We start from the raw sequence: 16,294 nt of genomic DNA, 5'->3' as shown, positions 1-16,294 counted from the left end.
GTAGGTGGGTTAACTAAATGGGAGTTTCATCTATTTAAGATGAATGTGGAAAAGTGGGGTTTGAAGATGTTCTGTAGCTACTGTGAGGGCATATGTGCAGTTATTTCCAACTGGGTTTCCGTTTCTAACTGAACCGCCCAACGTAAGTGTAGTTGGGGACAGTACTTCTGAAGTTCAAAGTAGTGAAAGTATGAAGTTTTTAAATTGACGCATAAAGACTTTTCTTCTGTTGAAGCCATGGTAACAGAGGCGCCTCTACAATAACAGACTGTAACGATCAGATGAATCATTGTTTCTGCGCACTATGCCACTCTGCCTCAATGGAACGAGAGATGCCTGCACTCATCTGACCTGTGGAGCGTTCTCTGACTCATCAGGAGGGATTTTGTGCTCTGTGCGTGTGATCACAGACAGCCAGTGGAATGAACATTGAGGATATCGGGCCCAGGACGCAGCACATACGTGTGTTAAGAGGCTGTCAATGATTGTCCGGGCTCAGCAGGTTTATTATCTGTGTGTGTTGGGCTGCTGTTGAACACTGGCAGCTGCTGAAACAGGCAAAATTCTAACACGGATATTTGTTTTCAGACACTAATGCATAAGAAATCTGAATATTGGTGAACTTTGTTAGCACCGCAGATGCTGCACACAAAATATAAGTACGACTTCTAAAATGCCAACAGTTTCCGCTCGTGAAATTGAGCAACTTTCCAGACTCGTGTGTGGAAAGGTTTATTTCGGCCCCACACGGTGTTTACCATATATGGTAAGCGCTTCCAGGAGGCGCCCTCTACGTCACTCCTGCGTCACGTCCGGGTCCCCCTTTTTCTTCTCTAATCTTAACATGGCGCCGGTGAGTCCAGCAAGCTCCTCCTGAATTCACTAAATTGATTGTTAATTCTTTAGTTTTTGTTCTAATTCCTGTCATTTACTACTTTACCCATGTGCGGCTTGAAATGTACAACCGTGTACGTGGTCGTTAACGGTGTTTAACGGGAACAGAAGGCCAGAAGCTAGCAGTGTTAGCATTAGCTCGTAGCAGTCTTAACGCGTTTCTTACACGTGTTCCATTCATTGGTCTGACAAGAGCCAGATTCCATTGAAAGACAATGTGCTTTAGAACACATCGATAGTTTGAATGTAAAAGTTGCCCCTTAATTTAATTAATATTTTCTATGTTCCACTGTGTGTATAATAATATATTGTCGTTCATAACCAATGAGGAAGTACATATTTGCTGTAATACCAAGTCAATCCTGTGAATTGTCTACACGTTAAAACTTAATGAAGAAAATGCTAATCGATTTAGATACTACAAAGTAATGTATGTTTACTTGTAAGACCAACTGCAAATCAATCCAAACGGAAGCCTTTCGTCACTTTTTACATATTGGGGAAAAAAGTGAAGAAATAATGTAAATATTTTACATAGATTAATGCAGCTGCAATAAAACAATGAATGTCACATCCTAGTTCTTTAATGATCCAGAAGTTATATCATCCTTTCACAGCTAATATTATAACCGTATTCAAATAATAATTGGAAATAAACGTAAGGAAATAAAAAGGAATAATAGAACATAATTAGGTAAGAAGACGAGTATAGAAAATATACTGTAAGTAGTTTCACTGACTGTACAGTTAGATGGTTTTGTTTGGTTGCACATTTACCACTAGTTACTGCTATAAGTTAGTAAGAATTGGTAAGTTATATTAGTTTGGGTATTGATTTAACAAAAGTGAGCGGTTACTTTTTTCTGATTCTTTTTGTGTGTGGTTCAGTTGCAGGTCAAACAAAAGAGGCCAACTGTTGGCAAGAAGGCCAAAAAGGGAGCGGCATGGAAGTTCACCTTGGACCTGACCCACCCGGTGGAGGATGGGATACTGGACTCTGCAAACTTTGTAAGTCTGAATGTTAGAGAAAGGCCGATTTTAGAGCCCCCAGAAATGTTTGTCAAAAAAGCTATTGTATCTTTAACAACCTTGACCATTTTTTATGGAAATAGTCGGTAAAGGGTTAATTAGTGACCTTTATGGAAATATAAAGGTTTTTCTTATCATTAAAAGCAGCTAACCTGTGTCTGGACTAGGGCTCCCTTCCCTAGCTCCCCATTTACTAGGGTTCTCTTCCCTAGTGCATTACTGTGCTCTGTCATGTAGGAAACCTACCTCAAAGAGAGGATAAAGGTCAATGGAAAGACGGGGAACCTGGGCAACGTCGTCCAGGTCGGCCGCATGAAGAACAAGATTAACGTCACGTCTGAGAAGCAATTCTCCAAAAGGTGAGGGATGATGTGATGCAACTCCTGAACTTCAGAGGAATTTGACTTTACCATAATGTTGATGAAAAGCTGTATTTAAAAAAAATAAAATGGAATTAAAAAACCTCCCTCTTCCTCCCAGGTATCTGAAGTACCTAACAAAGAAGTACCTGAAGAAGAACAACCTCCGCGACTGGCTTAGGGTGGTGGCGTCTGACAAGGAAACGTATGAGCTGCGTTACTTCCAGATCAGCCAGGATGACGAGGATTCAGAGGTGGACGAGTAAACAGCTGCAGCAGAGCATCACAGCTGTGTGTGTGTGTCAGGAAAGGAGAATAAATTTGGAAAAAGTATTTCTGTCTTGTGTGTTATTTTAGTTTTGTACAAATAGCCAATACACTAAATCTCCATTAGGTGGTAGTACAGATAACTTTTGCATCTTCCTTGAGGTTTTCTTAATGAACTGATTTCTAAGTGTTGAGGATGAAGCTGCACTTTCAACTTGAAATCTACAGAAGTTGGTACAAAATGTTTTTATTTTCACAATTCTTTAAATTGAAAACACAGCTTTCCCCATTTTTAATATACTTAGTTATTCCTCTTTAACGAGACCTTCACAAATGTTCCGGTCACAGGTTGTTAGTGCTGCACAACCAGAAGGGCCCCAGTTTGCCCACAGTCACTCAGCTTAATTGGTGACACCAAAATACATGAAGGTGTGAAAGAGCAGAAATGGTGGTCGGTCTTAACTGGCCCAGAGACAGAGTGGGCGTTTGTCCTATTCCAAACATGACTGGCTGCTGCACCCTGACTCTTAACTAAATAATGGATGGATGTTTCTTAAAGCCATTTAATTTGGAAGTGATGGGGACCAACATCCATAGTCTTTGTTCTGTGTGACAATGTATTCAAATCTCAAACTGAACTGATGACTGAACAGTGGGAAATGAGTTCAAATGAATTTAGAGTAAAAAAACTATATAATAAATAAAATGGATACAGACTTCAAAGGTTGGAAAAGTTTAAATATATTTAGCATAGATGGAGACAGCTTCCCAAAAAAATTGTTTTCTGAGGGCAGCCTGGCATGAGGACACTGTCCATCTCCCTCCAGCTTTTAGCTCCTGTGTGAGGCTGCCCAACAAAATTCACTCCTATTCTCTCATCTGTTGCGTATAAAGCACCATTTCTCAGGAATGAGTCCACTGTCAGCTCTGCAGCCAACATTGGCTGCATCACAGCAGTTTACAGTTACGTCCATGTGTGAAAAATAAATGTTTAAAAAGTGTATTTCAATGAAAATGTTACATAGCTGTACTTAGTGCAGACAGGCTATAGGGAAACAAGAGTTTATGCTAAGATTTATCAGTAGATTTGTCTTTGAACTTTTAAGGAAAGTTTCCAAATTTATGCAAAAGTGTATTGGGACTCTTTCACTTTTTGCACTAATATGTTGAGTTAACATTCATGGATAAAATGTACATTTCTGCCCCATAATGTCTCAATACCCCATGATGATAAAATGAAAACACGTTTTCATATTTTCTGCACGTGTTTAAATGCCTGTAGTTCCCGACTCTAAACACTATGTCAACGTCAACTCGGCGACTGATGGTGAATGACCTGCACTTATAAAGTGCTTTTCTACTTTATTAGTATCCAAAGAGCTTAACACTGCTTAATATTCACCCATTCTCACTCCCAATCACACACTCACAGCTGTGCTATTACTCACCTTATTAACAAATCATCCTAATTGACTGAAGCCATTTGTTTTTTTATCAGAAACCAAAGAGACATTTTAAAAAGACACAACTCTGAGGCATCTTCAGGGGAGGAGAATAAACCGAGGTTTGGAAAGTATTTATCACTGGGCCGATCCTTTGATTGGATGATGTCAGTGGCATATTAGATTATTTTTTAATTGTTGGAGCTTTTTTGAGTTTTTTTTATTAACAGACCCCCCAATGACTGAACGATGACAGGTACGCACACATACACACATTCAGTCTCAGGTGTTGAATATTTTATCATCCTGGTCACGTGGTGTCAGGTCTGAATGATTAACGCCCCCCTTTTTCACCGTGTCCTGTAGGTCTGCAGAGGACAGGGACTCAAGCAGACGCCTCGCACACTTCTTCAGGAGGGAAACCGCACAGGGAGGGAGTAAGTGTTTCTACCTATCTGCATCTTTAAACTGCATGTTGGAGTTTTTGTTTTAATTAACACCAAAACTGTACAGACCCTGTACCAGTACTAGAAATTTCTGTCTGTGGAAAGTTCATAAAATTCTTGGTCTTTTTTGTTCATAAATGTCAGAGTTTTAATGCTTTAAAACTCGCTCTGAGGTTAATATTAATAATTTGAAGGCCTCTTTGGGCAAAGGCACAGCTCCCAGCACCACAGGGTTTAATGAGTAAAATCCAACATCTGGTTTCTATTTCAGTCCAGGTGTTAGCAGAAGTTTCTTGAGTGTGAGAAGTTTAGCAGTTGGAGAATTTGGTGCAGGTCTGTACGTGGTTCAGTTTTAGCTTCCACAGTCGTACCTTTCCGCTGTGAAAGCAGATCCTTGGCCTTCATGAATTTTTAAGAGAGGGGAGTCTCGCTCTAGTGCGTGAGGAGAACAGCTGCTGGTTTCCCATCATCACCTGTTCGCTCACATCACCAGGGTTAAGTCACTCACTTTGACTATGTTCTATGACTTTAATGCATCTGCAGCAATTGACTGCAACCAACTGTTGGCAACCTGACGATTTACAGTTTTTAGTTTGTACAAATATTTTTGAGCCTCTAAAATTGGGGAGCAGTGAATAAAAATGGCTGTTATTACTGGACAAAGCTGACCGTCGACAGTCTTTAATCACATCTGGATTGTTTCATTTCAAATGCACTGTCATGGCGCATTGAGCCAAAAACCAACACACAGAAGCTACAAATGACATTTATTAGAGTTTGTCCATCTTCTGTGCAGCTTTAGTCACTTGCTTTGATATAAAGGCCGTTTCTAAACAATTTTATGTCCTAATAATATTCTACTGGTGTTTTCCAGAGTCTGTGCCCCCCACTTTCTGTTTGATGAGACTAACGCTCAAGGGCAGACGAGATGCCCTGCTGAGCAGCACCATGATGGAAGAATGAGAGACACAGCTAGAAGCAGACGCTGCAGCACAAACAAGGATTAAACAGGTGCAGCGATGGCGGCCTGGCTGCGCCGGTTGTCATTGGGTGACACCTGGTACAACATGTACTCCCGCCTGCTGAGAACCAAACCCGTGGGCTCCATGGGTCAGAGCTCCGATGACCTCACCGAGCTGGCGGAGGGCTCGGCGGTGGGTTTGGCCAAGGTGCTGACCACTGTGGACCTGGTGTCACTCGGGGTGGGCAGCTGTGTTGGCACGGGCATGTATGTGGTCGCTGGGCTGGTTGCTAAAGCGTTGGCGGGGCCCGGGGTCATTCTGTCCTTCATCATTGCAGCAGTGGCCTCTATACTGTCAGGTGAGATGCCAACAGGTGGGCAGTGGTGGACGGCAGAGTCATACCAGGAACATTTGGTGGGACTATTTTTAGCGGCAATTCACGTTGGGTCTTTACAGCTGTATTTAACCAGGTAGATGCTACTGACCAGGTGAAACACGTCATCTAATGGCATCAGAACTGCCCTTTATCATGAGCCAACTTAACTCGCATCTGACTTTTGACCAGCAGAAACAAAATCCGCCTGTATCATTGTGTCATCACCATCAGAATTGGAGGAAGTACTCAGATCGTTTACTTTTCTACTGGCTCAAAACTACACCTGAAATACTAGGAAGTACTCTAATGAATATCATATTACTTGATAATAATTACCAGTGACGGTTTTAATGACTGTACTCTTTTTTAATGAACATACATTTTGAAGCTTGTGTAATTTAAGGCTTTGATCATGTTGACTTCTTTGTCCACAAGCTCAGACCCGTTGAGTTTCAGATGAGTAGAATCTAAATAGTTTTCCTTTTTTTACTCCTCTACATCGACACGCACGTCTCCTAAAGTGATCTCAAAGCTGGAAATGTTGAAATCTTCCATGGATGAAGTTTGCAGGTCTGCAGGTGCTTCTTTGAAACAACTGCACAACCTCCATCCATCCACGAGGAATCGTTGTAATGGCGGAAAGTTCTGGAACATGCTGTAACATCCAATGTCAGAACACTTTTGATGCCACACAACTCTTAAAAATTAATTCTAATCAGAATTTGGGAAATGTAGGAGATTTTTACACAGACTGATGTTTTATGTGACTCACACATTTTCTAACACACATCTTGTCACGTGTGTGTGTGTGTGTGTTTACCTTCAGGCGTGTGCTACGCCGAGTTTGGTGTCCGCGTCCCGAAGACGACCGGCTCCGCTTACACCTACAGCTACGTGACGGTGGGAGAATTCGTGGCGTTCTTCATCGGCTGGAACCTGGTGCTGGAGTATCTGATTGGCACCGCGGCGGGCGCGTCCGCTCTGAGCAACATGTTTGACTCTCTGGCCAATCACAGCATCAGCAACTACATGATAACGCACCTGGGGACGCTCAAAGGACTCGGTTAGTGTCAATTACATTTGATATGTTAGACGCGGGGAGAACCTGCTTGCAGTGAAGACGCGTGACGTGTCTCAGTGTTGGTTCAAATGATTTCCTCTCCGTGTGTGTCACAGGTAAAGGAGAGGACACGTACCCCGACGTGCTGGCCCTGTTCATCGCCCTGCTGGTCACAGTGATCATTGCTCTCGGTGTGCGGAACTCGGTGGGCTTCAACAACGTCCTCAATGTGGTCAACCTGGTAGTGTGGGTGTTCATGATCATCGCCGGTCTCTTCTTCCTGTCTGTCAGCAACTGGGAGGACGGCAAGTTTCTGCCCTATGGCTGGTCAGGGGTGAGTGAGTGGCAGCATGGATGGATCACTGAGCCGGCTGTTCGGGATCTGTCTTCTTTAAACAAAAATGGCCAGAAACACACATAAAATGATCAAAAATACACAAAATGACCAAGATTTGAAACTCAATAACAAAACAAACATGTTACACGGCAAAAAACAAATGTTCAAAATTAGACACATATACAAACAAAGTGTGTAGGAATAGGCACAAAATGACCAAAAAGGAAGACAGTGTCTGGTTTGTCTTCAGGTGATGCAGGGGGCAGCGACCTGCTTCTACGCCTTCATCGGCTTCGACATCATCGCTACGACGGGAGAGGAGGCGAAAGACCCCAACACCTCCATCCCGTACGCCATCACCGTCTCACTGGTCACCTGCCTCACCGCCTACGTGTCGGTCAGTAAGCGGCGACGTGTGTGTGCGTGTGCACGTACAAAAGATCACTTTGGGATCCAGGATTCTATAATAAGTCGTTTTAGATTAAAGGCTCCATTCACGTTTTACAGGTGTCTGAAGGAAATAAATAACATAACTCTGTTATGGGATTAGTTTGACCCCGAGAGCTCAGAGAACTGCAACTTAAAGCTGTAGTTTGTTGATTATTTTCATTCTTTAACTATGAATATTAAAACGTCATATATTGAAGCCTGCTGTGTTTTCATCCATGTTTGCAGACTGACTCACAATACATTTGCACTAAAGTGCCACGATTGGTCAAAAACCAAATATGTTGTCACCGTTCAAACGCTTGGAAATAGAAGCAAACACCAAGTCTCTGCCTTGTTCTCCACTTTACCTTTTTCCAGATGTTTTGGGTTTTTAGTCTAAAACCTCCAATGTTTGTCATTTCAATTTGATTTTACTTAATTCAGGACAAGGCATATTTTTTATTTATTTATTTTTTTATTTTAGCCTTTATAGGTTTAATTTGAATTTCAGTTTATTCGTTTTTCAAAATGTTTCCTATTCAATTTCATTTCACTTTCTCTTTTCTCTTTCTCTTACCAATAATAACCTTGCTGTCCTTGTTTCTAAGAGGGTGAAAATCCCTTCTTCATTAATGAGTTTACTTCCTTACAGCTGTTTCCTTTCAGGAGTCACCACAGTGAATCATGTGCCTCCATCTAACCCTGTCCTCTGCATCCTCTTCTCTCACACCAACTAACTTCATGTCCTCTCTCACTACATCCATAAATGTCCTCTTTGGTCTTCCTCTAGACCTCCTGCCTGGCAGCTCCAACCTCAGCATCCTTCTACCGATATATTCACAGTTTCTCCTCTGAACATGTCCAAACCACCTCAATCTGGCCTCTCTGACTTTATCTCCAAACATCTAACATGAGCTGTCCCTCTGATGTCCTCATTCCTGATCCTGTCCATCCTCATCACTCCCAAAGAGAACCTCAACATCTTAAGCTCTGCTACCTCCAGCTCTGCCTCCTGTCTTTTCTTCAGTGCCACTGTCTCTAAGCCGAACCACATCTCTGGTCTCACCATCATAGTCCATGGAGATTCCTGTCTAACCTCATCTGTCAGCTTGTCCATCACCAGAGCAAACAAGAAGGGGGTCAGAGCTGATCCTTGATGCAGACCTACTCCTTTGTCTCACCTACAGCGCCTCAGCACTGTCTTACAGCTCTCATACATGTCCTGCACCACTCTAACATACTTCTCTGCCGCTCCAGACTTCACTCTACTCCAGTTCACAGATGTTCACCTCTGCCCTTAGCCGAGCTTCCACTACTCTTTCCCACAACTTCATTGTTTGGCTCATCAGCTTTATTCCTCTGTGGAAAATGGATCAAATTCATTCTTTTCCTCAAAGTTCTACAAACGATACCCCATTAAGGCAAAATGAAAGAAGTTTGTTTGAAATTTTTGTAAATGTATTACAAATAATAATATATTTTTTAAAAATCTCATGTACACTGACAGTTTTGCAGTTTCTTCTTTACTGCAATTTGGCAGCATTTCGTGGCCCCACTCAGAACCAGTGGGACTGAACAAAACTGGGTTTTATTCTGGTGTCTAACCTACAGTGTAACTTCATCTTGTGCAGGTGAGCGTGATCCTGACTCTCATGGTTCCCTACAACCTGATTGATGGCTCGGCTCCTCTCATGGAGATGTTTGCAGACCACGGCTTCCTGTGGGGGAAGTACACTGTGGCTGTGGGCTCCATAGCTGGACTGACGGTCTCCTTGCTGGGATCCCTGTTCCCCATGCCCAGGGTCATCTACGCCATGGCCCGGGATGGACTTCTGTTCAGGTGAGGACGCATGAGACACACACAAAGACCATTTTTGCTCGTTCTTACCAACCCTTAACAACAAGCTACTAATTCCCTCGTGCAGGTTCTTGTCCCATGTGTCTCTGCTCACACACACTCCCGCGGCGGCGTGTGTGGTGTCGGGAAGCCTCGCGGCCCTCCTCGCTCTGCTGGTGAGTCTGCGAGACCTGATCGAGATGATGTCCATCGGCACCCTGCTGGCCTACACTCTGGTCAGCGTGTGTGTGCTGCTGCTGCGCTACCAGCCCGACGAACAGACCGACACACACCAGTTTGACTCCGGCGATGCTGTGGACGGACTGAAGCATCAGGAGGACGGAGATTTCTCCACAAAAGATGACAAGATGCTGATTGAAGGCTCTGGTGGGGACGGATCATCGTCTTACCACACTGGTGGGACAGAGGGGGAGAGTGATGACTCGGACTTCCACACGGGCCGAGCCTCCCTGCTGAAAAGGCTTCTGGGAGGTCATTACCACACCCTGCGCCTACGTATAGGCATGCCCGACGCGTCAGCACGCCCCACCCCTGCTACTGGCCGCATAGTGACCCAGTGCACCCTCCTCCTCTTCTTCATGTCCTTCCTCCTCTGGTCCACTATCATATTTGGTGTTGAGCAGGAAACAGGGGCCAGGGCGGTGTTTTCAGGCCTGATCGCCACAATGATGGCAGGGTCCATGGCAAAGCTTTTAATTAATATTTTACAGCAGCCAGAGAGCCCACGGAGACTGCCCTACATGGCACCCTGTGTGCCCTTTGTCCCCACAGCCGCCATATTGGTCAACAGCTATCTCATGCTTAAACTGTCCGCACTCACCTGGGCCAGGTTCACCATCTGGTGCCTCATAGGTGGGTTGAAACATTTTTGATTCCAGATGCAGAATGAATGAGTAACGTCTTTTCCTGAATATAAATGATCACAACTTTTTTGGAAAGGGGACGTTATTAGTTGAATCCAATATTTACAATACATTTGATGGGTATCGCCCCATAGTGTTGCTATAGTAACCTATAGTTTATTCTAGCTGGATTGTAATCTAAGCAGCATGGTGGTGTGAATGCTCTTCTGTCTCTAAATGTCAGCCCTGGGATACACTGGCAACCTGTCCAGAGTGTGTCCCGCCTCTCGCGCAGTGACAGCTGTGACCCCACAACCCTTAACAGGATAAGTCGTTAAAGATAATGGGATGTATCATTGTTAATTACTGTAGAACTGTCAACACGAATTCTCTATTTATTTCTGCTTCTCCAGACATGGGAGAATGTTTGAAAAACAAAAAGTGACATTTAAAAATGTTGGTAGTCAAAAACAAATGATGATCTGTGGTATAATAATAATAATAAAATGTAGCACATTATTGGATGCTGTCAGGAGAAGGAGCCTCCGTTGATCAAAACACAGCACTTTTCTGTTTCAGGCAGGCTGTTCACTGGTACAATGATCTCCCACTGGCTTGTTTCATTTTGTCTTTTCATGTCAGAACATACCTGTACTACCTCATTAACATGGTAATTATTAAACCAATGCATGTAAAGTTCTATCAAACACCAAACTTTTTAGAAATGCCGCATTAAACTCTCAATATGAAACAATATTATACTAGAGCCACAGTCTGCAACGACTTCTTTAAAAGAACAGAGTAATTTGGTCTCATTTCAGGGCTGATGATGATGATGATGATAATTTAAACAGTAACTGATGCTGTTTGTCATTTGGCTTCTTCTTTAATTGCCTTTAATTACAAAGATGATGTTTTTCCACCTTCTGTTCTGTCTGTAGGTCTGTTGATCTACAGTTGTTACGGAGTGTGGCACAGCACACTGGAGCTGAACGCCCGCGAGCAGCAGGCGCACGCCAGCTCCTACCAGCGCTACGACGACCACCTCGACGACACTTTCTCCCCTGACGATGACCTTTACCCCCGGGAGCAAGATGAGAGACCCTACCAGGGTTGGTCCGCCCCGGAGGAGAGGGGACACCTTCACCAGCAGGAGAACCAGTATGAGGATCAGGAGGGAGAGCAGCATGAGAGCCAGTGTGAGGATAGTGGGGACCAGTACGGATACCAGTCTGGACCACGAGGCCATTATGTGAGCAGAGGTAGCAGGTCCAAGGGCAGGACCAACCATGGGTTTGATGTAGGTCCAGAAGAGGACTAAATACAGGAACATTTTGACTCGGTTCAGTGACGTCTTCCTACACAGAGAACTGATGTGAAAATATTTTACATATTTAAGTTTGTTAAACCGTAAAGGCTGCTGTGTGTAGATGGAAGCAGAAGATTCACTATACTCTTTACCCACCTCCCTTCATACAGCCTCAGTACACCAACAGCTAGAAGGTTACTGCCACCCCCTCCAAAATTTACAGTTTCAGCCGGAATTTGCACCAAATGGCCCAAAGCTCAGGTGATTGTCTGAAGTGATATTAATACTGACGTCATATTTTTATATGTAAGTCAAAAAGCTTGTTTAAAAGATACAAGTTGACCACAACGAGACACACAATGTCTCCAAACAGTTGTACAATGGCCTAAAACACAAAGAAAATTACAGCAAAGGCGTGAGAAACGACAGAAAAATCAGCATATCTCAGCCTAATATAGACATAACCTTAATCCAGAGAAGAACGGCAAATACCCAAAAAGGCAGAATAGACACAAAATGACCACAAAGAGGCTAAAGAAATACGAGATGAAAATGACACACCCAATGAACCAAAATGGAGAAATCATGGAGACCGAAAAAACCACGGTGACTACTAAAAATAATGTCCACAAACGGTTACAAAAATCACCTAAAATTAACGACAAAGGGATGAAAAAAACGAGGCCTACTGTAGACACAGCCAGCTTCCTGTCCACTGCTTTACAACCAGGGAAAAAAAGCTTCTTTCTGTCTGTCCTCAGAGGTCTATCCAGAGCAGACATGTTGGTTTTGTTCAGTGACAGAATCACAGGCCAGCATCAGCTCAAAAATAGGAATATGATTTTTATATTACTTTGTGTGCTCCCGGGCAGCTCTTCAATTTCACTTTGGGGACCAAATTCTGATGATTATTCTGCATTTTGTTTTAGTAATCAGATTCTAAAACGTAACTACAGTTATTAAATAAATGTAATGAAGTAAAAGTACAGAAGCAGAAAATGAAGTAGAAATAACTTTAAAATTGTCCAGGACTTAACATGCTCATTCTTTACATTGAACTCTGGGACCTTGAATGTACCTCTGTGTGTGTGTGTGTGTGTGAGTTTTGTTTACAGTCACACTAACGTTTTGAGGCGTGTAAACAGCTTTACTGCAACTTTGTGAAGCAGTAAAACACAGGTTTGTTAGTTTCTCATGTTTGTGTGGATGACGTTTACAGTTGATGAGCTAACGGGTGCTGCGCTTGTTCATCTTACAGGAATAAACGTGACTTTTTGAGTGGAATGATTTATCCTGAGACCAATTAATCAGTGACGACGATTTTAAAGTTGTATTTTTTCTGTCCAGAAACTATAGTATACAGAGGCAGGGCTTTTACACATACAATGAGTTTTCTGAGTTTGGGTGACCTAAAGTTCAGTTATGTGCACTTTATCAGACTAAGCACATTTCACTTCCTCCCAGGGGAAAGATTAACATGCTGAACACAGCTGAAGAAGCAACTAATTGGGCGTATTACACAGTTTGAGCACAAAGATTTTATTCAACCTTACAAAGACCAGCAGAGTCTTAATCAGATAAAAAAACAATATATTTATACAAAGCTTTTTTTCAATGTTTTAAAAGACCATCATCATGGTTTACAACAGCCAGCAGTCGCACAAGAACTCAACTGCAAGTCAAAGTACTACTTTAAATTCTTTACACGAGTTGCAGTACTAAAAACATGCTCTAAATGTACTTTAAGTCCAAAGTAGAAGTACTACAGTAGGACGTCGTTTCCTCTGGGCGTCAGAATGACTGAGTAACTGATGACAAGGATTTAAACACTATTGTACTTGAAGTTGACGATAACATGAAGTCTGGTCCAGATGTGTTCCACATGTGCCTCATAAATAAGGGTTCTGCTGAAATCCACAGTATTTAGATTTTTTTGTTTAAGTCTGAAACAAAAGAAAATCCTGACCCCAACATTCATTTGATTTCTTTTCCTTCACACTAATTGACCCTTTAGTTAGTAACAATAAAAAAAAAAAAAAAACGGCACCAGAGAAACTTTTTTTGAAGGACAAACTATAGAGTGTTTATTAGTTTCACATGTGCTATAAATTGCAGGAAAATTAAAAAGTGAAAAATAGTTGCAAAGAGTAAAATGACTAGTAATCGACAAAAATAAGGAGTTACTTATTACAAAGTATAAGCATCAAAATAAAGGCACAAGCAGGTTGTGCTGTTTACCCACAGTGTGGACTGACAGGTGCAGCATCTATAGTTAAACATAATGTACTGCAGTAAATGTGGAGTAAGAACTGTACTAGAATAAAAGTGGCCTCCTTCACACCCGCTCGCTCTTGGCGTGGTTGGCGGGTTGGTCGGCCGGCGTGGCCGTGCCTCGCTGCCTGGAGTAGTAGAAGCTGTTCTCCCTATTCGGGGGCCATGGGACGGTGCTGTGGCAGCAAAAGATCAGGGCGCCGCCCACGAGACAGAGGGCCGAGCCGACCCAGCCGGCGTACAGGGAGAAGCCGAATGACATGAGACCGTCTTTTCGGTGAGCGCCGATGGGGAACCAGATGGTGGAGATGACCCCACTCACAGCTGGAAAACACAAGAACACAGAAGACAAGTGAAAAACTCTGGATTGAAGGATGTTTGGACACAGATTTACAGCTGGATTTGCAGCTTTTTCAAGGTGGACGTGTGTCTCTCTCTGAGGATGTTGACATGAACTATGTACCTGTGCCATCCCACAGAAAGGAGGCAGATGAAGTTGGACCGATGAACTTCAGAATCCAGGATGAGGTAAGGACTGACAGATCCTGACCCTGCCCCTATCCCACCTCTGTCCTGCATCAGCTGGTAAAGACTTGAGTACTGTGTTGCCTTGTACCTCACTTGTAAGTCGCTTTGGATAAAAGCGTCTGCTAAATGACTAAATGTAAATGTAAATGTAAATGTAGTAGCTCAACCTGACCCCCCCCCCCCCCCCAAAACTTATGTCCTCAAAATCTTTAAACCAGAAGTATTGTCCTCTAAAAACCTACAACAAAGTCCTCTAAAACCACAAACCAAGTCTTCAAACCCCCTTCTAATAGTATCTAAAATGAAACCCTAACTACCAAACTGCTGTATTCCAAGAACCCAACACCGCAACTTAAGTCTTCCAAAAACCAAAAATAATGTCCTCCATCGAAACAATACAACTGTCCTCTAAGAACCCAAAACCAAGTCCTGTACAACTCAAACGGCTGTCTAAACTACTGTCAGGTCTTTTTTTTTTTTTTACTTTGCTCCTGTGAAGTTTTTATGACGACCTTTGTAGAGACCACTGTCCATTTTGGAAGGAGGACATTTGGGTCAGATTTGCTAGAACTAGATAAGAGACTAGACTCAGATAGGAACGTATCTGTTGGAAGTTCTCCTCACCCATGAGGATGAAGATTATGCCTCCCACCCGGGCTCGGATCTTCTTGATGGCTGAGGAGTCATTCGGCAGCCGGACGCAGGGCATGGACGTGAGCACCAGCAGCATCCCGGGGAGGCCCATGAGACACGCGAGGATCATCAGAGCACGTGACGCCTGTATGTACGCTGAGAGACAAGTTCTATTTAGAACTGCAGCATCTGTTGATTTAGCTCAGCACCTCGCACACGTAAACATTTACTGTCACACACACACACACACACACACACACACACACACTGGATCTGTATCAATCTTCTCTAATCTTAAAATTCAGTTCGTCCTGTTCAAAATAAAATGTGGCTGCATAGGTTTGTGTTGAGTTTGGAAGTTTTATTCTCTAACCTTACAACAACAAAAAAGTCTCATCTTATGTGTCCTGACATAACTACAGGGCTTTGAGCATCAAACATGTCCATCTCACCGGGCAGGTCGAGGACCTGGTTGATGGTCACGCAGTGGTAAAGCGTCGGGGAGATGACGCACTCTGCCCACAGCCCGTTGGTGCGCAGCTCGTCCATGCGGAGGCAGGTCGCCATGGAGTAGTCGCAGGTCCGGATCCAGTCGTTGGTGGCTGTGGCGACCAGGAGTCCGACCCATCCCACGCAGCTCGCCGTGCTGCCCGTCATCATCCTGCACATGTGCGCCATGGTGAGCCGCCGTGCGTCCTGACGCGTTCCAATGAAAGTGGCTGTTTTTCAGTCCTGTTTGCCGTCGCGATGTTTATTTTGCCGTGTGCAGCAAACAAAAATGCCGTTTTATTGTTCGAGACGCTGAAAAAAGTATTTTTATGCGATATATGAGAGGAAAATCATTAAAACGCACAAAGTAACAAATTCCCTTTGTTCTACTCTGTTTTAATAAAAATAAGTTAAACTGTAAAATCCCTTTGCATATGATACATGCACAGCTGTGTGTTACAGCTGAAAAAAAAAAAGTGGAAATGTAGAAGTTTCCCAGCTCCGTTAATGCGCCTCAGTGCGATCCGCAGAAAAATGCCTATAGAATCAGATTTATCACAGGGTGTGGTGAACAACACCCTTCAGTCAAACCTTTAAGCCAATGCGAGATGTGAGATCCTGACTGAAGCCAGATGTGGAGACGCAGATGCAGACTGAGCTGGAGCGTTGAGCTGCGCCAATGTCCGCAGCATCAACATCTGGAGGGTTGACGATGCAAACGGGTTTGGTTTCTCCTCACGTCGTGACTCACCTGCGGGACTGA

The 16,294-nt window shown here is 43.4% G+C and overlaps 3 protein-coding genes across 4 annotated transcripts; 2 read left to right on the top strand and 1 right to left on the bottom strand.

Moving 5' to 3' along the window:
• The first annotated feature begins 707 nt into the window (after window positions 1-707).
• On the top strand, window positions 708-2,615 carry rpl22l1 (ribosomal protein L22-like 1). Its single transcript, XM_067487034.1, has 4 exons — window positions 708-853; window positions 1,783-1,902; window positions 2,161-2,282; window positions 2,404-2,615. Exons 1-4 carry the CDS (start codon window positions 764-766, stop codon window positions 2,546-2,548), a joined length of 477 nt encoding a protein of 158 aa, XP_067343135.1. The 5' UTR covers window positions 708-763; the 3' UTR covers window positions 2,549-2,615.
• A 76-nt stretch (window positions 2,616-2,691) lies between these two features.
• On the top strand, window positions 2,692-13,096 carry slc7a14b (solute carrier family 7 member 14b). 2 transcript variants are annotated; one of them, XM_067487028.1, is made up of 8 exons: window positions 2,692-4,428; window positions 5,312-5,757; window positions 6,602-6,838; window positions 6,952-7,169; window positions 7,423-7,569; window positions 9,233-9,441; window positions 9,527-10,311; window positions 11,243-13,096. In XM_067487028.1, exons 2-8 carry the CDS (start codon window positions 5,457-5,459, stop codon window positions 11,620-11,622), a joined length of 2,277 nt encoding a protein of 758 aa, XP_067343129.1. In that variant the 5' UTR covers window positions 2,692-4,428; window positions 5,312-5,456; the 3' UTR covers window positions 11,623-13,096. The 2 variants fall into 2 exon arrangements, with proteins under 2 accessions (XP_067343129.1, XP_067343130.1); XM_067487029.1 differs by lacking the exon at window positions 2,692-4,428 and having other exon boundaries at window positions 4,475-5,757.
• A 570-nt stretch (window positions 13,097-13,666) lies between these two features.
• On the bottom strand, window positions 13,667-16,150 carry cldn11b (claudin 11b). Its single transcript, XM_067487031.1, has 3 exons — window positions 15,495-16,150; window positions 15,034-15,198; window positions 13,667-14,205 (listed from the first exon to the last, which is right to left on the bottom strand). The coding sequence occupies exons 1-3, from the start codon at window positions 15,718-15,720 to the stop codon at window positions 13,946-13,948; spliced, it is 651 nt and encodes a 216-aa protein (XP_067343132.1). The 5' UTR covers window positions 15,721-16,150; the 3' UTR covers window positions 13,667-13,945.
• Between the last annotated feature and the right edge of the window lie 144 nt (window positions 16,151-16,294).

The sequence above is a fragment of the Channa argus genome, chromosome 19 (assembly GCF_033026475.1).
Source record: "Channa argus isolate prfri chromosome 19, Channa argus male v1.0, whole genome shotgun sequence".
NCBI lineage: Eukaryota > Metazoa > Chordata > Actinopteri > Anabantiformes > Channidae > Channa > Channa argus.
This window is presented reverse-complemented; position numbering and strand designations above follow the sequence as displayed.

Excerpts from the sequence above, each read along its gene's own strand:
- rpl22l1 (XM_067487034.1), top strand. The coding sequence starts at position 764 with ATGGTAAGCGCTTCCAGGAGGCGCCCTCTACGTCACTCCTGCGTCACG. Across the intron at positions 854-1,782 it reads CTAATCTTAACATGGCGCCG|TTGCAGGTCAAACAAAAGAG; the intron begins GTGAGTCCAGCA and ends TGTGTGGTTCAG. Across the intron at positions 1,903-2,160 it reads TACTGGACTCTGCAAACTTT|GAAACCTACCTCAAAGAGAG; the intron begins GTAAGTCTGAAT and ends TCTGTCATGTAG.
- slc7a14b (XM_067487028.1), top strand. The coding sequence starts at position 5,457 with ATGGCGGCCTGGCTGCGCCGGTTGTCATTGGGTGACACCTGGTACAAC. Across the intron at positions 7,170-7,422 it reads TGCCCTATGGCTGGTCAGGG|GTGATGCAGGGGGCAGCGAC; the intron begins GTGAGTGAGTGG and ends GTTTGTCTTCAG. Across the intron at positions 9,442-9,526 it reads CGGGATGGACTTCTGTTCAG|GTTCTTGTCCCATGTGTCTC; the intron begins GTGAGGACGCAT and ends TCCCTCGTGCAG.
- cldn11b (XM_067487031.1), bottom strand. The coding sequence starts at position 15,720 with ATGGCGCACATGTGCAGGATGATGACGGGCAGCACGGCGAGCTGCGTG. Across the intron at positions 15,199-15,494 it reads CCAGGTCCTCGACCTGCCCG|CGTACATACAGGCGTCACGT; the intron begins GTGAGATGGACA and ends CTTGTCTCTCAG. Across the intron at positions 14,206-15,033 it reads CATAATCTTCATCCTCATGG|CTGTGAGTGGGGTCATCTCC; the intron begins GTGAGGAGAACT and ends TGTGTTTTCCAG.